Consider the following 23,458-nt stretch of genomic DNA (forward strand, 5'->3'; position numbering starts at 1 on the left):
CATCTTTTTATTCCATGGTTACAATTTATTTTTTTTCTTTTGCTTATTCTTCTTCTTCTCCTTTTTCTAATCGCTGCAGGTGAGATAAAATGACTGAGAAAAATAGATGATAAAAAGGAAAAATATGAGAAATAATTTTTTGATGTTTATTATAATAATTTAATATTTTAGAATTATGTACATTATGTAATAATAGTCTAAAAATATCATATTCTCAATTGTATTAACTCAGAAGATATCATTTTTCATATACTTATAAATTGTCTAGCATAATGCACGGGCAGAGAGCATGCGATTATGGTAAGAAAGGAAAAAATATGATAAAAATAAAATTAAAGAGACTGTGAATAATAAAATATTATTTTATTAATTCTTAAGAAATTATAAATAGTAAAAAGGGACTTTAAATGGTAAGCTTGTTATCTCTCCTACCATCCCTCGCCTCCTCCTCTTTCGCCTCCTTCTCATGGTTTATCTAATTAGTTATTACACTCAAATTATACTCATTCACAAAATAAATTAAATTATATATAATATTATATTTATGTTTAAAATTTTAATTTTTAAAATATATATATATATCAATTTTAATATAAAATCGTCCTAACTTATCCAAAAAAATGTTACACTTGATTTATACTTTATTCACATAATAAAATAAAAATATATTATTTATATATAAAATTATCTTTGATCTATGAATCGTGTCCTACTAGTTCTAGAAAAAGTTTAGATTGATTTAGTAAAATTTAACTCGAGTTATACTCAATGATAATTATTTTTAAAAAATAATTTCTTAAATGAACATTGATACTGTCCATGTTTACGGGCTAATACTTCATTTAAAAATTTTAATTATTTTAATTTTATAAAAAAATAGAAAAAAAATTGATGCTAAATATCTTATAATAATATGATTATAATTTTAGAGAAGTTTGGATTAATTTGTTGTAAATTAACTGAGTGAATCTCGATTGTATTTTCAATTCAAAAATATCATATTTAGTTCAAGCACCTTAAACTTATAAGAAATTAGAAAAAAAAATATTATATATATCTTAGAATCATATACTAATAGTTCTGAATAAGTATAGATCGATTTAATGATAATCAACTCAAATTACATTCAAGTTACACTGAATGTAATTTAAAAAATTAATCATCATAAATTTATACAAAATATCTTATTTAAAAAATTAATCATCGTAAATTTATACAAAAATTAAAAAGTAATTAGCATCTCACTCTAATAGTTTCGAGAGAAGTTTAGATACATTTGGTGAAAATAAAAAAGGTTACATTTGTGTTACACTTATCAAATTCAACTCTAAAATATCATATTAAAAAAAATAACCACTCTAAATTTATATAAAAATAAAAAATATGATACTAAGTATATTATCATCTCACCCTAATAGTTCTAAAGAAGTTTAGATACATTTGATGAAATTTCTAGTTACACTCAATCACCAAAAATATCATATTTAAAAATTTATTCATCATAAAATCATAAGAAATTTAAAAAAAAATCTTATAATCATATACTAGTAATTTTGGATAAGTTTGAATTGATTTGTTGAAAGTATTTTGGTTATACCTAGTTGAACTCGGGTTATACTCGTTTATATGTTTAGCAAAATTCAACCTGGTCTATTAAGTTTTGACCATAACAATCCTTTGATTGTATTGAATCAGCCCTTGAATCTACTTTTTCGAAAGTGGATGTAGGTCATTTGACTGAATCACTATACATCGTTGTGTTCCTTGAATGTGTGAGTGTTTAATTTTCTGAATTATTTCTCTACTTAGCTGCAAACGTTCGGTTTTCATCTCCCTGACTATCTTTACTCGAGCTATTTTAGCTAAGTCATTATTCGTCGAATCGAAATCTCTATACATTTACGAAATCAATTTCAAACTTACGAGTTTTAATCTGCTACACTAATTCACCCCCCTCTCATAGTGCTGCTCCGATCCTAACAATCCTTTGATCGTATTGAATCAGCCCTTGAATCTATGTCTCCAGATAATCCGATTCAATGGTATTATTGAGACTTTTTAGAAAAGAGACATCCCTTTATAAAAATTAAATATGAGGCATCATTTGTTAAAAGTTTAATACTAAATTTTTTTCTAATAAATTAGTATATATATATATATATACCCAAGAAGTTCCCTTTTGAATAAGGCACTAATTTCTTAAAAGGGAAAATTGATGAAAAAAATAAAACATAAAAAAAGAGAACACCATAAAACGAAAAGAAATGAAAAAGCAAAAATCAAACATCTATATTCCTCATGATTAGTGATTGTACTTATAACTTTAAAATTAACGCATATATATATTTATGTAAAATATAATACATCATGATTAATTTCCTATATATAACTATTATTTGAAAATCAATTAAAAATTTAAAATGACATTAGTATAATTTAAAATATTATAATCAGAACCTTAGAAGTATCTTAGGTATTTATTATTATTATTTCTTTTCAACTCAAACAGATCATATGCATTTGGGGGCAAACACGTTATTTTTGGACTTGAAAAAGGATGGATATGTAAACATGAAGAAGAATGGAAGAATGAAAGTATGGAACAAGAGCCAGACGTCACCCATCGATGTACCCATCAAATAACTTACTGCGGGGTCCACTGCTATCCCGAGGTACGTGAGACGGCAACCAAAGACTGGTACAGGAAAGAATTTTTTCTTTTGTTGGAGCACTTCCGCACCCATTCCACCTCGATCAAAATATACTGGATGGCGTTTGTGTTCTCCTTCCCTTTCTTTTCTCCCGCTCCGATTGGGAATTAAGATCTCCATGGACGCAGAAGAAGCAAAGGTATTCTTTCCCTCCCGTCTCTTTCCCCTATCTCGGTTCGAGTCTCCATCTATTGTCACTCGTGCTTGTTGTGTGTGCGATGCCTTTACCCCGCGCATCAGTCCTAGGGTTTGCTGTTGCTGGGAATGATGCGGACGATTGCTTCAGTTGTCATGATATCTATGGGGATTTTCTCAGTAAACTTACGAAGTTAAGCGATCGATTATGTTAAAGAAAGCATGGATGAGCTGATACTTGACTAATTTGCATTCGTTGTATGTAACTAGTACGAGGATGAATCTTGATCTGCATTGCGTATAACAGTTTATAGGTGTAGATAACTAACGTGACAAGAGATGTTTGTGCTTTATCTAACCAGAGAAGGCGTTGCCGAGCCTTCTCTGTGTGTAGTTAAGGTGGTGGAACTGACTTTTGGGAGTTTGATTTTGTTTTCCTCCTTGGATTTACGTCTAAAGAATTTTCTGGGTTATGGATTAATATCTGATATGTTGACATGTTGGTGTGACTGTATATGGCTCCAATCTTATTTAATCCACACAATTCGTGTCAAATGTTTTCAGGCTAAGCTTTTAGCTGTGCAGAAGGAACTTGGTCATGAAATTCGTGTTTTCACTAACACAACGGCCTCTGAAAAACCGGACGATGTTTCTGCTTCGGCTACAGGTTTTTATCTTTGAATTATATCATATACGACCATCCTCTTTGTTCCTGTTTATTCTTTTTTTACATGTTGTTATATGCTAATATGGAAAGAACCTAGTAGAGGTTCTTGTTCATGATTGACATACTTAAAATTTTCCCATATGTAATACTTTTATTTGGCTTAAGGTTAACCAGGCTATCCAGAGTTGTGTTTTTTCTCTTCACATGATTAATTAACTGCTTATGCTATGTGCAGAGGAGCCAGATGACTTTTATGATTTTACACCTGAGGATTATTATCAAATCATGTCTGAAAAAATTGGAGGTAATATTGACAATGCTAGATTAAATGATTTGCATTTGGAACTGAGTTCTGTGTGGTGGTAGTTATATTTTGAGGTTTTAGTTCTCACTATCCATGGAAAACTATGCATTATTATGTTGTCCAAGCCCCTTACAGCATGACCTGGAACATTTCAAGTAAAGTTCAGCTGAGCACTCTTCATTCCATGGAAAACATTTCAAGCATTATACTATATAATACTTTTGAACTTCTTTTTTAATATTGTTATACTGAAATCCTGAACAGCACAATCACAAGTTCTCAAGACCCGTAAAATACGGGAGGCGGAAGCAGCAGTCCGTAGAGCGAGAATAACCAAGGTACATAATCTAACTGGATTTGTCCTCCGTTCAAGATTCTTACTTAGATGACATGAGATTCAGCTTATCTTTCTCCTTTGCTACTTTAATTAAAGATGCTTGGCCATTTGTCTCTATGAGTGAATGGGGGAAGGAGGGAGGGAGGATTTTATGTTGCTAGTAATTAATTCCCTTTTTAATCTTTTGTAATGATCATTTTGTCATCATTTAGATTCTCTCCCATTCTTGTTTTTGTATATTGTTTTGTGTTAGAGAGAGAGAGAGAGAGAGAGAGAGAGAGAGAGAGAGAGTCAAGTATATTGTTTTTGTTTCTTCCGCTGACATGGAATAGAAATTCAGTCAAGTTCCTTTGGAGTTGAAGTTGACATCAATTGGAAGAGGAGCTAAGAAGCTATTGTTGAGTTAATGCATGAATCCTGTAATGGAGAGTAAATGTCTAGTTCTAATCTATGGACAGACTGTGTGGCTGGCTAGATTGTTTGGCTGGAGGAGTCTTGAATGGGCTCATATTCCACCTAAATCGTGGCTAGGAAGGAATAGCAAAAAATTATGCAATTATCTTAGCTAAATTAATTGTTTAGTGATAGATAAAATCTTAAGGTCCCTGACTGGTTTGATCGGAAACTTTTCTTATGAAAGAGGAGATGACATGCTAGTTAATTTCTCTGAAATAAAAATGGCATGTGCAACCTCTGTCCCTCTTACTGTCTCCTTTGTCAGTTTTTTGATATTTCTGTTTTCTTTCTTGCTGCGCATCTCCTTCTCCTCTCTCTCTCTCTCTCTCTCTCTCTCTCTCTCTCTCTCTCTCTCTCTCTATTGCTCTAGCAGTCAGGCTACTGTTTCCTTTTTAAAAGCAATATCAATTTAAGTGCTTATTTTTTATGGTATTTGTAGTTTTTCTGAAGGAGTTATAGCATGAGTTAACAAATTAAATAAAATGCTAAAATAAGAGAGGAGTCGATATAGCATATTTTTGCAAGAGTTTTTAAGAAGCAGGTCTCATTGGTTGTGTACTAGCCCTTTTCCCCAGTTAGTATCTACTGTTGTGTTCCTTTCTTTGGAACGTGGTCTCTGATTTCCGATTTCTATTTATTTTTTCTTCTCTAAATTTTCATGCAGGCTGTTATCAGGGTTCGCTTCCCTGATAACTATGTTCTAGAGGTAAAGTTTCAACCAGCAGAGAAAATTCAAAGTCTGATGGATCTTTTAACAAAAGTAGTTGCTCGACCGGATCTGCCATTTTATATATGTAAGTAATGAGCCTGTATCTGTATCTTTAAAAGCACAACATAGCATCAGTAAAATGTAATCCACAGATAGTTATATCAACAAAATTATCTTCTGTGGTAGTTTGCTGTAATTTGTCTAAATGCAAGTATTCCAAGTGGCTAATCTTAAAAGACATTAGATTTTTAAAGTAAAACATTTGATTATATACTCTAGTGAGGTAATTGACAAATGTGCATGGATATGATATGTCAAAGTTTGTGCCATTGATCTTATTCAAGGATGTAAGATAGCCTGTTTGAACTTTAGTATATCCTCTACATACATCACTTGGCATTCTTGCATGTTTGATGGTTGACCACTTGTATAAGCATCATTCTTTTGGTCTCTTATTCTCTGACCATTCCTATTGACTTCAGCATTAGATGTTGCTTGGGGCTTTCCTACTACCTGTTTGACAACTTTCCTGTTTTCTCATAGTGATGTGAGTGCCTGTCTAACGACATTCCCTGAATTTTATGCACATGGATGTTGGTCTTGTGTTAGTGTCTGCTACATATGTTGTGGTGCATAATGCGCTCATAAGTTAGAGGCATGCCGTAGAGGATTGTACTCCATATATTGATTGTGAGTAAATATGTTCCAATCCAACCATTGCATGGTAATTCCTGACAAGCATATAAGGTTGGATAAAACATTAGATGCGATACTTGATTTTCTAAATAATATGCTCTAAAGCTGTTACCTGCAGCTTCTTCAACACAAAAAAAATGTTGCTTTATCCTCTTTTTAATATTAGTTGAAATTATCTTCAGTTGTATAAGCTAAGAGTCTAAGACTAAGACATATCAAGGTGATACTAGACAAAACACGAGAATTTTGAAAATGTTATATAATTACAATGCACATAATTCCCCATCATGAAAGTGTGCCTGTTTTTGTCCTTTTACCTTTCATAATCTTCAGAAACATCTTCCATTCTACAGTTGAAAACTCTTCTCTATATGCAAAATTCTTTGACTTGATTATTTGCTTTTATTCTTGACTTTAGTCATGTTTTTCAGTATACATGCATTTCCTTTTTAAATCAGATTGCTTTATCTGATGATTTGCAAGGTTGAAATATGTCATATTGTATCTATGTTGGGCTTGCATACCATGTGGATACATGGTGAATTCAATTTTTGGCCAGTGCCTGTGGCACAAAAGGAGCATGCCAATTGCTATCACCTGGTACATATACTGCCAAAAGGGTACTAACATGTGTCTGTTCCATGAAATATTATTTTTTGTCTGTAAATATTCTTCTAAGGCTGTTTAGTTGGCACAAGCATGGTTTTTGCTAAACTGAATACTTGATTTCCCTAAAAAATAAGTTGCTATATGTATGATAATAATACATTTTGTGGCCTAAATAATAACATGAGCTTTAAAATTAATTAATACACCCTTCAGACAGCTGTGGTAATCATTTTCTTTAATTGGGAGTTCTAAACCCATCATCCAATTTTTTTCTTAAGTTATCTATGATTTCCTCTATGGAAAATGAGGTATATATCATGCATTTTGTTATCATTCTTAGAAATGTTACCATTTAATTTTTCGTAAAGGTGGTGTAACATAAGAGTTTTTATTTGTAACATTAAGAGGTTAATGAAACTAATGTCATGCATGTGAATAATTCTCTAACAAATTTTGTTTCAGATACCACTCCTCCAAAGGAGCGAATCAAAGACACATCAAAGGACTTCTACTCGGCTGGTTTTGCTCCTGGGGCTATCGTTTACTTTTCTTATGATTGGCCAAAAGGTTTATTTACTTACATTATATACTAGGTTGATTTGGTGATTCATCAATTATTGTAATATTTTGAGAAGAGAGCTATTAACTGGTAGTTGTTTTACTATGTACAATCCAATGGTTGAGTAAAACTAGGATATGTTTCTTGATAGTGGCACTGCCTGGTGACTTTCTGTGTGTTACACAGTGTGCTTTTTCTGTCTACAAAATCTAAATAGTTACTGCTGAATTTATCTCTTCTGCCATTTGGATGAGACCTTTTCTCAATTTGTTTATTGCTACTTATAATATAAAATCTAAAGTGTTGCACATTTGTTTCTGAAAAGATGCACAGCATTATCAAAACTTCATATCAGAATAAACTGAACCTTTTGAAATATATAGTCATTGTCTTTGGGTTTTTGTTTTGTAAATTAACTGTTATGTTTCTAAAAAGACAATTTTAAGATGGGCCTGCAATGGAGAAGTTGTATGATTGTAAGAAATTAGCCTATTTAATGAGTACTCAAATAACTTGTCTTGGTTGGACAAGAATTTCTTACATAACTGGAACTCCGAAGTGCTGATTTATTTTCTAAAATTTTTCAGGTTAAATTGCAAATCTCATTGTTATGTTAAATATCTGTCTTATTTGACATTATTGTCCACATTGAATTTCATAATTTCGCTAGCTTGATAATGAACCACAAATTCATATACTAAAGAAATTTGTTGCTTGGGACATTCCTTTATGATCTCCTTTTTACTACGTTATTAAGTACGCCACCATGACTTCTGTTACTGGCACAGAATTATAGGAAGGAAAATTTCCACTTTTTCCTAGTTGCCTGTATAGAACATGCTTGACATATTTAAATTTAAATTTTCTAGTGCACTAATGTAGTTCAACGATCTGCAAAGCCTGTTTCTGTGAAACTTTTACGATGTGTTTTGATATTATGGTGGGGCTTGTTGATGTTAAGAAGTAGTATCTTGGATTTTGGTTGCAGATTCAGAGTATGATAATGCAGTTGCAAAGGAGGGGCCATATCTTCGTGATGATATTCTATCCTTGAATGGATTGGATTTGAGTGCCAAACAAGTGGAGGATCCTGTTCATCCTGAACAAGAGCCAAAACCAAAACCGCCGGAGGTTGCATCTCCTCTTCCTGATCCTAAGCCAGCTGCAAAGAAGCCAACCAAGCCTAAATGGCTTAAACTGTGAAATGTCTCTATAGGTAATTTTCTGCCTTCATTTTCTTGTTTGTTAAACAAACCAAAATCTGCACCAATGAGACTTCAGGTGTTGTGATTTCTCTGCAAGAAAAAGATCCATTATTGAAATCCGCACGAATTGAATTCTATGGCTCCAGTGTTTTTTTTGGTTCTCTTGTTTGTTCATTTGCATTCCGATGGCTTTCTTTCCGATGGCAAAATTATAACTACAATTGTCAACTAGGTGCTGGCCTGAAAAAGAATGTGATTATATTTTCTTGTGATATTAGGTACTGGCGGCATGAAAACTCCAGGGCGCTTTGTCATGGATTCCCATCTAAGCCTAGAACTTTGGTTCTTTACCGTCAACAGTCAGAGGTGGGGAGTAACTTGTAAAGATGATCTTGCACTTTGATAAATCAGTATCTTGTACATTGTTCAAATATAACTACTAACTGTTTCTGGTGAAAATGCTTCTCTTTGGTTCACAGTTCCCTTCCTTTATGGGAAACTCTTATCAAAGCTTTTGCAGGAAAAGCTAATCTTTCAAGAAATGCCCCACTATAAGCGAAAACAGCAAAGGTAAGACCCACGCTCCCCACTGGTATCACTTTTATGTGATTTCTTATTTGCAATGGCAGATGAGACTGTGTGGTGATCAAGATTTAAAGTCGTTGCTTTAGGGTTGAGTTTAATTAAGGGTTTGTCATAGGTGGTTCGGTGGTCAAAAGAACAATAGTAGGTGCAGTCCATAATTCTATATATTATTTTTAGCCGACAAGTTAATTTTATTAAAAAATCATAATATTTACACAAATAAAACCTTCGAGTGAGGTTGAAATGATCTCATTTGTGAGCGGCATATGCCGTGGAATCTACAGACATCGGTGGTACATGTGATAAGACTCGATAACTCGGTCGAGCGAGAGTTTGGTGGAGTTCGAGTTGGTACCCATATACTTAGTATATTTTATTTTTTTTATTTAACCGTTTCAATTATAATTTTAAATCGAACATGAAACCAACGGGATCTGAAAACACTCGACCTGCCCTAATTACCATCCATAATAAATAAGAAATATATATATTTTTAACCAACATGATAAACAAGAATAAAAAGGCCCCAAAATTGTGGAAGCCAGCGATGGAGGCTGGCAATGGAAGGCGGTGGAAGCGGAGAAGTTTGCAATATCTACGTAGCCAACTTGTATTTTGCTAGCATATCCCACTGAAATGTTGATTCCCTCGAACTTTCAAGTTTGTATGCATACTGAGCCAGAACGGTGTTGGGGAAGGCTGCCATGGTGAAAACGAAAACGGTGGTCTGAAGTTGCAGCACGGAAATTGATGACTACGGCCTCATTCCATTGATCGGAGACGTGCTGCCATTATTTGCACTATTGCTTGTTCTTTCTTGTGCTTGTTGTGAACATGGGGCACCTCGCATTTATCTGAACAACACAGGCGTTGGTAACGGTAAGTGTTTCCTCTCCCAATTAACGATCCAAAGCAACACAATAATTAATAAAACCCAGAGGAGTAAGCGAAGTGGCTGTACTTCAAAGAGCTACGTCTCGTTTGTACTCTCTTGATGGACGAAATCCAACGATCCATGCGCTGCCAACTCATCGCGTAAAACTCCCCGTAATATTTTCTGCATTTTTTTTCTCCTCCTTTTCTTTTCAACATATCGCGCCGCTACTTCGAAACCGGCGGTTGGATGGGGGGAGAGAGAGAGAGAGAGACGGCGACCGAAGAGGGAGAGCTTACCTGCGAGCATAAAAAGGAGAGAGATCCCCAATGCCTCCGTCGCCATCAGCAAGATCGCTCGCCGCTTGATAGTTACGGTTTCGCTCTCTGCTCTCTGCTCTCTTTCTTCCAGCGATTTCTACTGCTAATTCTTGTTCTTTCTTTGTATGCCATGGACTTGGTCTTGTCCGAAATTATCGAATCTATTCCTTCGCTCCTCCTATCGTATTCTCGGCCTTAGTCGATCGCATAGGTTGGAGAAGTAGACGGGCGTAAGTGGGTGGCGATTAAAATTCTTTTGGTAGAAATACTCTTTCTTGACTACAGATGCAATCAAAATGCTTTACAGAGGTCAAGTGGTTTGCGTGCTATGTTGGCTCAGTGGCTCTGTAATGCTTGGTTCATGCAGCACATATGCAAGCTAGATAGACTCTATATGCTATGCAGCGCACTAAATGGCATCGCAGTATAACAGCATAGGGTTCTTACCGGTGATAACACACGGTGATTATTGATTATCATTCAGACAACCTCACATGGTTCATATATCTAAGAGTCAAGGTTCTGCCCCTCGATTCAACAAAGTTCCTCCGGTTTCATGCATCTTTGAGAAAATTGGTTTTAGTATTTTGTTTTATATGTTGTTATAGTGTCATGTCAGTAGATAAATAATCACTAATGCATTCTTCTTTGCATCTCAATTTCTGCCTTTTTGTGGTTAGCCTTTTTCTCCCACAGTCTCTTTAAGAGAGATATTTGTGTGATGAAATCCGATCCATCCTCAATGTGTGAATGATCATTTCTCTATCTAATTATGCAGTTTTTATCTACAAAGGATAAGATCATCATACTGTGGTCAGCCATGTCAACTGTATCGGATGCATTTCTGAGAAATGACTCCTTCAGAAGTAACAGTTTGAGGAGTGAATCTTTTTCAGAAGAGAAAGACACGGGTATTGTACAGGAGGTTGGTTGCTTATCCATAATTGTGCTGGGTGCTTCGGGTGATCTTGCCAAGAAGAAAACATTTCCTGCGCTCTTTCACCTTTTTAAACAGGTTCATGTCGCGTATCTGTCCTGGAACTTTGTCATTTATAACTTGATATGTTAGAGTTCATTATTTAGATTAACTGTGTAGTTTCCTTTGCTGACTAATATGTATAAGGACCTCCTTATAACTATATTTTGTTGGCAGAAATTTACTTAAAAACCACCCTGTTTTGTAATTGCAGTAAGATGTTTAATGTTCGCTTAATCTTGATCAATGCTTTATGGGCTCATGTCAGAAGTATATTAATGTCTTGATTTTATCAAAATTATGGTTGATGTCTAAGCAAAAGGCTGCTGTTTAGGATGTTAAAAATATGATAGCTTAGATTCTTGAATAACATGAGTTTTTTCCTATTTATAATGTGATGCATGAGACAAGGAGAAACTATGAGTCTTCTGTCCTTGATCATTTTTTGGCCATTGTCAAATAATATATGCACAATATTTTTTCTTTTATGTTTTCTAATTACTGTACTGATGATAATCTGTCCATTTTACCTTTTAATTTGGTTTCTCGGCCAATATATTTTTCTTGTTTATCTTTTTTTTTGTCTATTGCCATGATGGAAAATTCAGTAACAAAAGTGTCGAGACTGAATATGAGGTGGCTGCTGGATCCCCATCTACCGGCATTCTGCCATTTCATGAATAATTCTATATTGAAGATAGTCTGAAGATTTTGTTTAGTTATTGATTGGTTTTATTATCCCATGCATGTCTTAGTTGGTGAATAGTCTCTTTATGTTTTTGTTTATCTCTAGACTCATTTTTAATGTGTCTTAAAACTTAGGTTCATGCATCCTATTACACATTTAAAATTACATGTTAAAAAATGTTAGATAATGTCTGATTATTTATGGACCATTTTTTCAACTTTTTATGTTAATCAATTAATCACGTGAAATTTTTCCTGGGACATGTAAGCATGCTAATTTCATGTTTTTCGGTTATAACATCTGAGCTTTCTTTTCTTTGTGATATATGGTTTATATAATTGACATTTCTTTTGAGTAAACAAATTATATAATAGATGTAATTACTCCACTAAAGTTCTTATATTAACTGAGACATAAATAGGGATTCTTACAAGAGAATGATGTGCACATTTTTGGTTATGCCCGGTCAAAGCTATCAGATGAGGATTTAAGAGAACGCATATGTGGGTAAGATTTTGTTGTTGCCATAAAGCTTCTTGATTGCTAATGAGCTTCTTCAATAATATTGGCCTTATCTACTTTGTGAATTGTGAAATATCATCTTGGGCATTCTATTTTGCATTAATTATTGTCTGAGATTTTGATTGTGCATCGGAGATTTTTTTATGTAATGTATATAATTTTGGATATTGAAACAAGTTGCTAACTCATGTATGAAAGGAAAAGAAAAGTTCCCAGAGAATATTGTCCATCATGACAAAGGGTTGAATCTTTTACTTGAATGATCTTTAATTTCTTTTAGCAGGACGAAGGATCAAATATGTCAGAGATTTCTAGTATGACAAACTGGAAATGTTATCTCCTGGTATAGGCTAATTATGTTATCTGGCTGATCCAGCTGTCATCACCTGATATATCTTGGTAGTTCACTCCCCAGGATTTGTTGTATTCTGCAACTATGATAAAGTTGGAAGGTTGATAGGATTTGATGGGGCTAATTGTGGTTACCATTTTTGTTTGGGTTCTAGTCAGGTCTACTTTCTTTGTGAGTGCTTCCACCCTCATCCTCTTTTCCTTAAAGAAGAAGATAAAAAATAGTTCAATTATCATGCCAAAAAGGATCTTAACATGGCACGGCACGAACAATCTGAAGCCACATGAATTAAAATTGGAGAAGTATGTTGTGTGATAAATCCAGGTACTGATTTTTTAAGGCAAAGTTTTGGAACATGAAAATGAAAGCATTAACTTGAAAGGTTGAAAAAATAAAAGTAAAAAATCTTTTCTAAGTGGTGGGTTCAGAAGTGGCCAATTAAAATGTTAAAATTTTGGGATGTGTACATAAACCTATATACTAGGCCAACATTTCGTGCATACACAATCAATTATGTGAGTGAATGTACCGTGAATATCATTGAAAAGGTTGTGCTGCCCACTAGAAAACAGATTTTACTTGTAGTTGCCTATTCATAGCATCAATCATGTTCCGATATCCTATAGTGGCGAGTGCAGTGACATAATTCACCATTATGGCTGGACTGGCTTCTTCATTTCCACCTGTGGGAGTATTTCAGAAGTGAAAATGGCCTATAGAGTGTATATTAAATGCAGTAGGTTATTGCCACTTGCATCTTCATTGCTATAGTGAATGATCGTATTCTTTTTAGCTTATTGGAAAGTGTTTTAACTTCATTTTACTGGAAATGTTCCATTATCCACTTGCTCTATATTGTTCAATGACTTTCAGTTCTCTCCTCATCCACCACTTTTGCTGCTGAAATCAGTGAGCTTATGCTCAGCCCCTTTTTCTTAAAGAATAAAACAAAATATTGTTTATTGTCATGGGCAAAAAAATCTTTACATGGCACGACAGGAACAATCTGAAGCCACATTAACAACACTCAATTTTCTTCATTACATATTTTACCCTATGGGAGTTCATGTTTGCAAAGTTCATAAGACTCAAAGGATATATAAACATAGGAAACTTTGCAGGTTGATAAATGCAAGCACGAGAGTTTCGATTGCATTTATGCAAAAAATTGAGTGCCACAAAAATCCATCAATGAGATATGATGGAACTTAGTTTGACTGGTGATATTGCAGCTGACAAAGCTCAATGGTGGGAAAAGATTTATGCAGCTAAAATGGTTGGGACCCCAGACATTGTAATTATTGTTGTTGAATTAGAAATCAGCATATGTAAACTTCTATACTTTAACAACTTGTGATGATATATTGATGTTTGTTACATGTGAAAACATATTATGAATCAGCAAGTGAACTAAGATGAGGGTTAAATTAGATAAACTGATTAAGCATTAATGGTGCTAGGAAAGGTATTGGAAGGTCTAAGAAAAGTTTATTAGAAAAAAATAAAAAAGATATGTGAGAGCGTTTATTGAACTAGTGATATTGCCCTCAACAAAGCAAAATGGCAGGAAAAAAAGACTAATATAGCTGAACAAATAGTTGGGACCTTATAATTTGTTGTCATAGTAGCAAGTGAATCATGATTTTTCACTATTGATGATGAAAAAGCTAGTCTACAGGATAGATGAAGATGTATAGTGCTTTCTATGGTTAAACTGAGGCTGCTCAAGAGGGTCGACTCCAAGCACAGCATAGGGATGTGTTGCATGTTTTAACTGATTACATTCAAGTCTTCGAATAAGCCTCAGACAAAAAAATGGTAGTTCTCCGTATAAACAGACTTCTGCTTCCTTTTTGCAAAGACTTTTCTGTTCAATGTTCAGTTAGGGAAAAATGAGCAGTGGAAGAAAATTAAGCACTTGCAGTATTACAGTGAAGATTCTAACATTAATTTCTTTCTACAAGGAAGTTTATAATAGAAATTAAATTTTGTTAATGCTATTCAGATACCTTGGGCAAGCTGCTTCAACTGAGCCAACAGAGGTTCTATCAAGGTTCTTGCAATTGGTAGATTGACTCTATCTCTTCGATCTCTCTTATTCTCTGAACTTTTGAGTACAGGAAATGTAAAATTTTATTGTTACTTTGCAGATTCAATATGTTAGTGGTTCATATGACAGTGAGGGTGGTTTTCAACTATTAAATAAGCAAATTTCTGAGCATGAGATATCAAAACGAAGTGAGCCAGGAACCTCCCGCAGGCTATTTTACCTGGCACTTCCTCCATCAGTTTACCCTTCTGTCTGCAAAATGATAAGAAGATACTGCATGAACCAATGTAAGCTTCCCATAAATTTGATAATTTGATAAACAGGTTTGCCAATATAAAATGGTGATAAGATGCACTTCTTGTAGAATTTAGCATCTGTATTTACCATCTGAATTCGAATATTTCATGCTTACTATTATGTAGATTAATGATTGATATAATTTTAGGCTATTTTACCTGGCACTTCCTCCATCTGTTAACCCTTCTGTCTGCAAAATGATAAGAAGATACTGCATGAACCAATTGTAAGCTTCCCATAAATTTGATAATTTGATAAACAGGTTTGCCAATATAAAATGGTGATAAGATGCACTTTTCGTAGAATTTAGCATCTGTTTTACCATCTGAATTCAAATATTTCATGCTTACTATTATGTAGATTAATGATTGATATAATTTTTTCTTCTTTCTTATTATTGCCACTGAAATGGATAAATAGTAATTGAAGAAACCATTGGGATCATCAGGTTTGTTGATGACAAGTTTGACTTACTGCTTGTTATAAGCATTCATTTGGATAAAAGTATGCTTCACCAGTAAAATCAATTTCTATATGAGAACATGCCGTACACCAATGGGTATATTTGTGGACGTTTATGTTTGCCATGTCATTTGAATTTGTAAACTTTATTTATATTATCGATGACAGGTCTTTTAATTTATTCTTTCCTAGATACTTTACTATGGTTAGTAGGTTAGCAAAAAGTTTTTAGAGTCAATTTAGCACATATGTGAAGAGTTTTTTTTTTTTTCTTTTGATGATTTTATAAACAATTATTTCTTTCTCTGCCACATTAGAGAGAGTGTGCGTTTGTGTTTAACTTTTCATATTATTTCCATTTTATGTCTGTTCCCCTTTCTTCTTACTACACTTAGTTCACAATCTTAACATAATAAGTGGGTAATTTTCTGCCTTTGCTTTAAAAAAACCATCACTGTATATTAGGATTGAAGAGCGAACCACTGTATAGGTTTTAGCAAAGGTCTGGAGAGTTCTATGAAGCTTCATTAATTCTTGTCTCACTACACTTAGAATGGTCATGGTCACTCTGAGAACAATTAAATCTTGGTTATGATAAGTGTTACTAGATGTTTTTAGGCTTTTAGCTTACACATTGTGTAGCACAAAATCTTAATAAAGAAAATATGATTCAGAAACTGTTTTCAGATAAGTTTGATCTTATCAGAGGTTTTGTCTTCTTTTTGCACACTTGGAATTGCAATAACATTGATAATTTACAGCTTAGTTTTTATCCTATGAATGATATAGTTTTAAAAAACATGGGTAAATTCATGAGCGACAAGGATCTATCATGCATACTTACTGTTACAAGAATCACTGTACCACTCTGTCCTTTGCATTTAAAACATATAATTCTCTTTCAAATTTGCCTTCTGGTGCACTATCTAAACTTAGATTCTTACCTCCTTTTCCATTTTTCTTGTAGATACGAAGTTAAATCTTATCACATCACTTTGGAGGTTGCACTGTTGATGCTTACATTCACAAATTGAAGTTAGCATTTTTGGCAGCCTAGATTTGTAGATTCTGTATGATCTTATGTTATCGTTTCATGTTTCACTTTTAAGAAAACTGCTTGTTATACAAAAATATTCATCCTTTGCTATGTGATTATGTCCAAAGTTATTTCTTGCTGTCATTATAATGTCTCATATTCTTTTATCTGATATGAAGCTACACCTTTCCTCGTTCTTTAAACTGATACTTCTCAGCTGATCTTGGTGGGTGGACACGCATTGTGGTTGAGAAACCTTTTGGAAAGGACTTGAAAACTGCAGAAGATTTAAGTTCTCAGCTTGGAGAACTATTTGATGAAAAAGAGCTTTACAGAATTGATCACTACTTGGGAAAGGAGTTGGTTCAGAACTTGGTAATAATGTGTAACTGGAACTTATATTTACTTTCGAAAGGAAAACTGAAGGGAAGACACCCCACAATCTTCTTTGAAATTTCTATTTTCATTTAATTATCTTCCTATCTCTGTTTGAATTTACAGCTGGTGCTACGTTTTGCAAACCGCCTCTTTTTGCCCCTTTGGAATCGAGATAACATTGACAATATACAGGTAATTTTTGTATTACAGTAGAAACATGGTTAAATCCATGATCCATGAGGATAACTTAGAATTCTGTCATGCATAGTATTGCAAACAGGTACCTTTGTTCTGAGCTTTTCATCAGGAGCATTGCAGACACCAAATATTTAATTTTCAGTAATTCAGTCCGAAACCTTTACCTGCCTGGTCGGACCAGTATGGGTCTGGTACTTATCACCATACTGACGCATGGTATGCTGGTGTATTGGTTGGCGAGGATCAAACAGGAAGAGGGTTAGGGGAGAGGAGGAGGAGGATGGGGGAAGAGGAGGGCCATCCCTGCTGTTGACAGCCAAAACGGCTGTCAACAGCAGTCGAAATTAAATAAAAAAAAACAGTTCGAAACTGGATCAGGCAAAATTATTTGATCCAGTTGTCGGATCCTGATTGGATCAATGCTGATAAATACTGATCAATACACAAATCCAACTGGTTTTTTGAAATCACTATTTCTCATTTTGCCTTTTGATGTGATCATTTGGAGGGTGAGCCATTAGTACCATGATTAAGTTGTTTTTATACAATGACTATTTATTTTCTTTTTTTATCCTATCTTTTCTAAAAGCTCCATGACCATTATTTCAACTTCTTCAACTCAGTGGCACTAGCTTTTGGATGTGTTGTTTTCTAAATCCTTACTGTTTAAATCACTTTTGTATTTTGGTTAAGTGCATATAAAAGGCACTTCATGTACTCGATATTATTTTATGGTGACGCAGTCATTGTATTTCATGAGTTTGAGAGGTGTTGCCATTGTTCCTGCTTCTACCATAATGGTTTAACTTTTTGATATCACATAAAAAAAATATTTTTTAATGAAAAATATGTCAAAACTGGTTTGGCCTTGTAATCTACAATATTCTCATTTACAAGTCTATCTGTGATTCTACAGATTGTGTTCAGAGAGGACTTTGGAACTGAAGGACGAGGAGGATATTTTGATGAATACGGGTATGTCCATTATATATATTTTGCAAATTTGAAGGAAACATATCCTCTAAACTAAGAACCAAATCTTTCTCTTGGCATTGGGAACACTTTTGTTAACTTTAGCATTGCCGAGATTGTTGTTGAGTGAAGACACATGTTTATGGTGACAGGAAAACTCCAGAGATAATTTTGCATGATTTTAAGTGAGATTATGCCTTGGAGTTCTTAGCAGTTATTTGTTTATTGAAGTGGGGCTCCAATTCCAACCTCCAACCTTTTTCCCTAAAATGATTTGAAATTTTGAAGTATAGAAAATTTCTCTGTAAATTGTTAAGATTGTTGGGGACCACACTTTTAACTTCCAAGGAGTCCATTATTTGCAATGCAAATAGCTGCTACTGCTAAAAAAGAGTGGGGTCAATATCTTGTTTATCTGTCTCTTGTTTTCTTCTGAAACTATTGGTCATGAACTATCATACTTGTAAATTTGTGGCGAATAATATTCGGTAACACTATTTGGTAGATTAATTAAAAAATAAAGCTAACTTCATTCATTATTTTGCAGAATCATTCGTGATATCATTCAAAATCATTTGCTTCAGGTAATGGAAATTGGAAAATTAGAGATAGTTGATTGTTTAATCTAACAAACTGTTTGGTATAAGGTTTTTTAATTCATTGAATATATAATAATTGTTAAATAAGTTCTTATGTACTGATGCAGGTACTTTGTTTGGTTGCCATGGAGAAACCTGTTTCACTTTATCCTGAGCACATTCGGGATGAGAAAGTGAAGGTCATAACTGATTTTCTTTGGTGGAGAAAGCTTTGTCTTCATTTTATAGCATTTCTTGAACATGATCATTCTTAGCCATCCCACTCTGTAGTACAATGTATAAATTATGACGTTTTTTTTTTGCCTCATCTATCCAAACTTTGTCACATGAGTATGGTACCTTTTTCTTACTTTTTCTGTTGCTATCAGGTTCTTCAATCAGTGATACCAATAAAACTTGAAGAGGTCGTACTTGGACAATATGAAGGCTACAAAGATGACCCAACAGTTTCTGACAGCTCAAACACCCCAACATTTGCAACTATTGTTTTTCACATATACAATGAAAGATGGGAAGGTTTAGATTTCCTTTTGGTAGACCTGTCAATTATAATACTCAATGTGCACATATTTTTATTCCTTTTTATTGGTCATCTCTCCTTGCTGCAATACATAGAACAATAGAGAAAGGATTGTCATGTTGATCAGCCAACTTGTGTCATAGATATTGACATTGGCATGATTTTGGCCTGTGCTAGCTGGCATTAGGAACATGTCAACTGGCACATCATGATATCATGTTGTGCTAGAAAAATATCAACATGTTCTCATTCTATGAGATGACTATCTTTGCCATGATGATATGTGGCAAAACAACTTTTGAACTGCCATTTTTATTGTGCTTTTATGAATTTCACTAACACTTTTAAATCATGCAATGCAGGTGTCCCTTTTATTCTCAAGGCCGGAAAAGCTTTAAATTCTAGAAAAGCAGAAATTCGTATTCAATTTAAAGATGTTCCTGGGGATATCTTTGAAAGTATGGCTTTTAAAATTTCAGTTAGACTCTTTATTTATTTGTCAACATTCTCTTTTAAAAGTTTTTTTTTGGTCAGTCTTGTCCTACCCATAATGATGAACAATGTCATGGATCTTGGATAGCAGTTCACTTTAGACGGTTTCTGGGAAATTATAAATTAAATAAACATAATAATGTTGATGCTTCTATGGTTCTACCATAACTTCGTTTCTTGCCCACTTCGTAATTTCCTTTCCATTATCTACTTACAGAAACTTATTTCAATGTTTTCTTACTAAATGTGATAAGGTAAAAGGCACGGGAGAAATGAATTTGTCATTCGCCTGCAACCGTCAGAAGCCATGTATATGAAACTAACAGTAAGTTATTCATTGCTTAGAACTGTCAGAGAGGGTATGATATCATGTCATCATCAGTCTTGTAGTGTGTATGCCATCTAATGGAATGTGCATTTTAGTCATAGGCAACTTTTTGGTCTCTTGTTATATTATTTCAAGAGTTGTTAGACATCAGACTCCAGCCTTTGTGCCTGTCTGGCTGCATTCACCCTGTTGGTTGACTGTAAGAAGTTCAATAAATATACCATACGGTCATTTACGATAAAGATTCCATCCTTTGAGACCATTGCATGGTAGATAGGGAATTATATCATATTCCAGTGATTATCATCAGAATGTTGATATCATGCTAGGACTATTATGACTTATCTCTTGCTTTTGGAACCACTAAAATGTTTTTTTGCTATTGTATGTCCACGCTATAACGATTTAGCTTGGAATTTCTTTATCTTCTTCCACAGGTCAAGAAACCTGGACTGGAAATGTCAACCATACAGAGTGAACTAGATTTATCTTATGGGTTGAGGTATCAAGATGCCAACATCCCAGAGGCATATGAGCGATTAATCTTGGACACGTATGTTCAGTAACTTCTATTAACTAGTATTGGCTACCTTTTATACAGACTCGGACTATATTCACTATCTGTATCTTTATAGCTTGCCACATATTAAACATGATAGATAGTCTGGAAACTACAATGACCATCTGCTATAGTTTTGAAATGTCACTGAGAAACTTAATGGAGGCATAGGATTCCAAAATTGACCAGGATTACAGAGATGATTTTATTTCTTGGCTCTAAAACATGTCCTAGGAAGTTCAAATGCCAATCTCTATGACTACCGAGAATGTTTGATGTTTCCAGTGTATGATGTCTGAATTGATATGCTCAACCGACCAATAATATATGTATGCATACGAACTATGAATTTCTCATGTTTAGGGAATTCATCTATATACTGCAGCTTTTATTAAGTCTCAAAATTTAGCCTGATCTTGGCGTTTATTTGTTTTTTTTTTCTTGTTAATTTGAACTTGTGATTTCCTGGTCACCTATTTTCCCTTCGCTATCTGTTATCATAGTCCTAAAATTGATTTCTCATTGCATTTAGAAATCCATAATTTTCTATATTTCTTGTTGAAATTTTTTATCTGCTCGGGAGTGGGTCTGTTCTACATCACCTAACTTGTTGAATATTCATTTTGACAGAATAAGGGGTGACCAGCAACATTTTGTGCGCAGAGATGAACTGAGGGTATCTACATGCATAATTAATCAACATTAAAAAAAAAAAAACTATGGTTTGGTTTTTACTGTATTGCTTGGGTTTATAGGTGGCATGGGAGATATTCACTCCTCTTTTAAACAGTATTGAAGAGGGGAAACTGAGGCCTGTTATGTATAAACCAGGCAGCCGTGGTCCAGCAGAGGCAGATGAGTTACTTGCCAAAGTGGGATATGTGCAAACTCATGGGTACATATGGATACCAGCTACCTTATAACTTGCTTTGATAGTACTTATTAAGTGACTTCTTTTATGATTTATGCTTCACTAAAAGAGTATGTTTCCGATTGCAGTATATTTCCCATCATGTTTGTGAGCCTATGTATCTATGAGCACAGAGCTGTGAATGGCTGAATGCTTTGTGTCAGATAATATGGTTCTCTAATGAGTAGCAGTATTTCATGTTTTTCTTTCTTGTGCTTATTGTTGGATTCCACTATGTGCTCAAATTTTAAATAGATAAAGTTTCCTCTTGCCTTTTTGAAGTCCAATGTGCCATTGATGTGTCAATCTTGTGTTAGAATGAAACATATTGGTCTTAATCTGTCTGAAATATAGCAGACTTGCTGATTTACCCAAATGTCTCTTGGGCCATTGGATGCTTGTTGTGCTTCTCATCCTGCAACATAGGTCACAAGGTCTCATAAGATTACTTGAAAATATGCAGCCCGTATAAGATGGGAGGTGTTCGACAAACTTTCTCTATGGAAGAGAGGTGCTTTGTTGTCCAAGATAGGGGATGGTGGCAATGAATTTGATAAGTAGGATTTGCATAAAAATAATTGAAGGGATTAAAAACTTTTGTAGAGCCAAGGATTCGAGCATCTTAACCATTTTATTTTTGCACCCCTACCACAATCTTCACATTGTGTGTTGACGCATTTGTTAGCGCTGCTTTATCTTATGTCTCATATATCTCAAGTTGATTGGGATCTTCATATCGATGTAACATCTGACTGTCCAAATTAAAATTATCAGAGCTCAATTATAAGTGGTGGATGTTGATCCATAGCCCAAAAGCAGAGGGACAATAATTCAAGCAGACTTGATTGAACTGTAGTGATTTGGAAAAGAAAAAAATTGTGGACTCAAAAAGGCTTGTACGTTCGATTTATCTGACACAAGTTGGGCAGATTTTGCATTACAACATTAACATGACAGGCATCTGATACAGCTGATGTTTTGATTAAGCTTTTTTCTATCCCAAGTCCAGAGTGTGATCATATTGCATCTGAAGGAATTTGTTTTGCAATGTATTTTGTTTATGCATTGACTACCAGATAGAATAGGGATGAAGGATTTTTATCAAATTATTAATCTAAACTATCAGCTATGAGAATCATGTAGAACTAGACATTTTGTAGGAAGATTGATTTAGGTGAATAATTAAGGTGACTAATGTAGTTCATCAGGATTTTGTTCTAGTTATGTTGTCTCTCGTTTCTGTTCCCCTTATCTGTCCATCCAGCAAGTCTATTATGATTTGGTTTGGGATTATCAATCATTGGTGTTACCCAAGGGGGCATGGCTTATTTTTATCATAATTTTTTATTAATTATGGTGACTGATACAGGTTTTTACAAAACATCTCTGTTGCATGAAGCAAGTGTTCTTTTTCGTTGACATACAATTGATGTGTTCCATCACAAATAGGTAAGTAAAATGCTAGCTAGCTATTAAAGCAGTAAATATGTCGGTAAAGCTATTCATATGTGCCGTGTGCTTCAATTTTCAGTCCAAGTGTTTTCTCTGCTTATGTTAGTGCATTCAGGACCATACTTCTCATTGCGCCAATAATTGGCGATAAAGTTTCATATTGTTCTATGACAAATATTGGTAAGGTAGAGTGTGACATCTGATTAGCTCTATCTTCATTCAAGGAGGGTGGTGAATGATCATATCTTCTGAGTGATAGCTCCTTTTGCCCTTTAATTATGATTGTGGTGGTCACAGGTGCACCTGTAGGCTTCACACTCCAAGCTTTTTTCTTTAAATTTTCCTTTCCAGTTTTGATGTTTGACTCATTGTACATTCTTTATGGGCACAGCTTGGAGTTTAGTGATTTCCTTATCTCATGGAACATAAAGTTTTCCCATGTCTGTTGTCTATCAGAAGCAAAGTTGAGAAAGAAGGGTAAGAAAAGGGGAATAAAGAGA

General features: G+C 34.2%; 2 protein-coding genes across 6 annotated transcripts; both read left to right on the top strand.

The window, feature by feature from the left end:
• Positions 1–2,709: 2,709 nt before the first annotated feature.
• On the top strand, positions 2,710–8,864 carry LOC103997188 (plant UBX domain-containing protein 1). The gene is made up of 8 exons (XM_009418356.3): positions 2,710–2,850; positions 3,411–3,513; positions 3,749–3,817; positions 4,082–4,155; positions 5,275–5,404; positions 7,087–7,191; positions 8,172–8,399; positions 8,667–8,864. Exons 1-7 carry the CDS (start codon positions 2,830–2,832, stop codon positions 8,384–8,386), a joined length of 717 nt encoding a protein of 238 aa, XP_009416631.2. The 5' UTR covers positions 2,710–2,829; the 3' UTR covers positions 8,387–8,399; positions 8,667–8,864.
• On the top strand, positions 8,842–21,717 carry LOC103997189 (glucose-6-phosphate 1-dehydrogenase, cytoplasmic isoform-like). 5 transcript variants are annotated; one of them, XM_018818340.2, is made up of 17 exons: positions 8,842–8,958; positions 10,946–11,182; positions 12,253–12,338; positions 14,711–14,771; positions 14,856–15,042; positions 16,768–16,925; positions 17,052–17,120; positions 18,043–18,101; positions 18,646–18,682; positions 18,805–18,876; positions 19,066–19,213; positions 19,580–19,675; positions 19,964–20,034; positions 20,475–20,590; positions 21,227–21,272; positions 21,352–21,491; positions 21,596–21,717. In XM_018818340.2, exons 2-17 carry the CDS (start codon positions 10,988–10,990, stop codon positions 21,654–21,656), a joined length of 1,602 nt encoding a protein of 533 aa, XP_018673885.2. In that variant the 5' UTR covers positions 8,842–8,958; positions 10,946–10,987; the 3' UTR covers positions 21,657–21,717. The 5 variants fall into 5 exon arrangements, with proteins under 5 accessions (XP_018673885.2, XP_018673884.2, XP_064938309.1 ...); XM_018818339.2 differs by lacking the exon at positions 8,842–8,958 and adding an exon at positions 10,059–10,217; XM_065082236.1 differs by lacking the exon at positions 8,842–8,958 and adding an exon at positions 10,238–10,686.
• Positions 21,718–23,458: the final 1,741 nt, after the last annotated feature.

This window comes from Musa acuminata, chromosome BXJ1-9 (genome assembly GCF_036884655.1).
Source record: "Musa acuminata AAA Group cultivar baxijiao chromosome BXJ1-9, Cavendish_Baxijiao_AAA, whole genome shotgun sequence".
Lineage (NCBI taxonomy): Eukaryota > Viridiplantae > Streptophyta > Magnoliopsida > Zingiberales > Musaceae > Musa > Musa acuminata.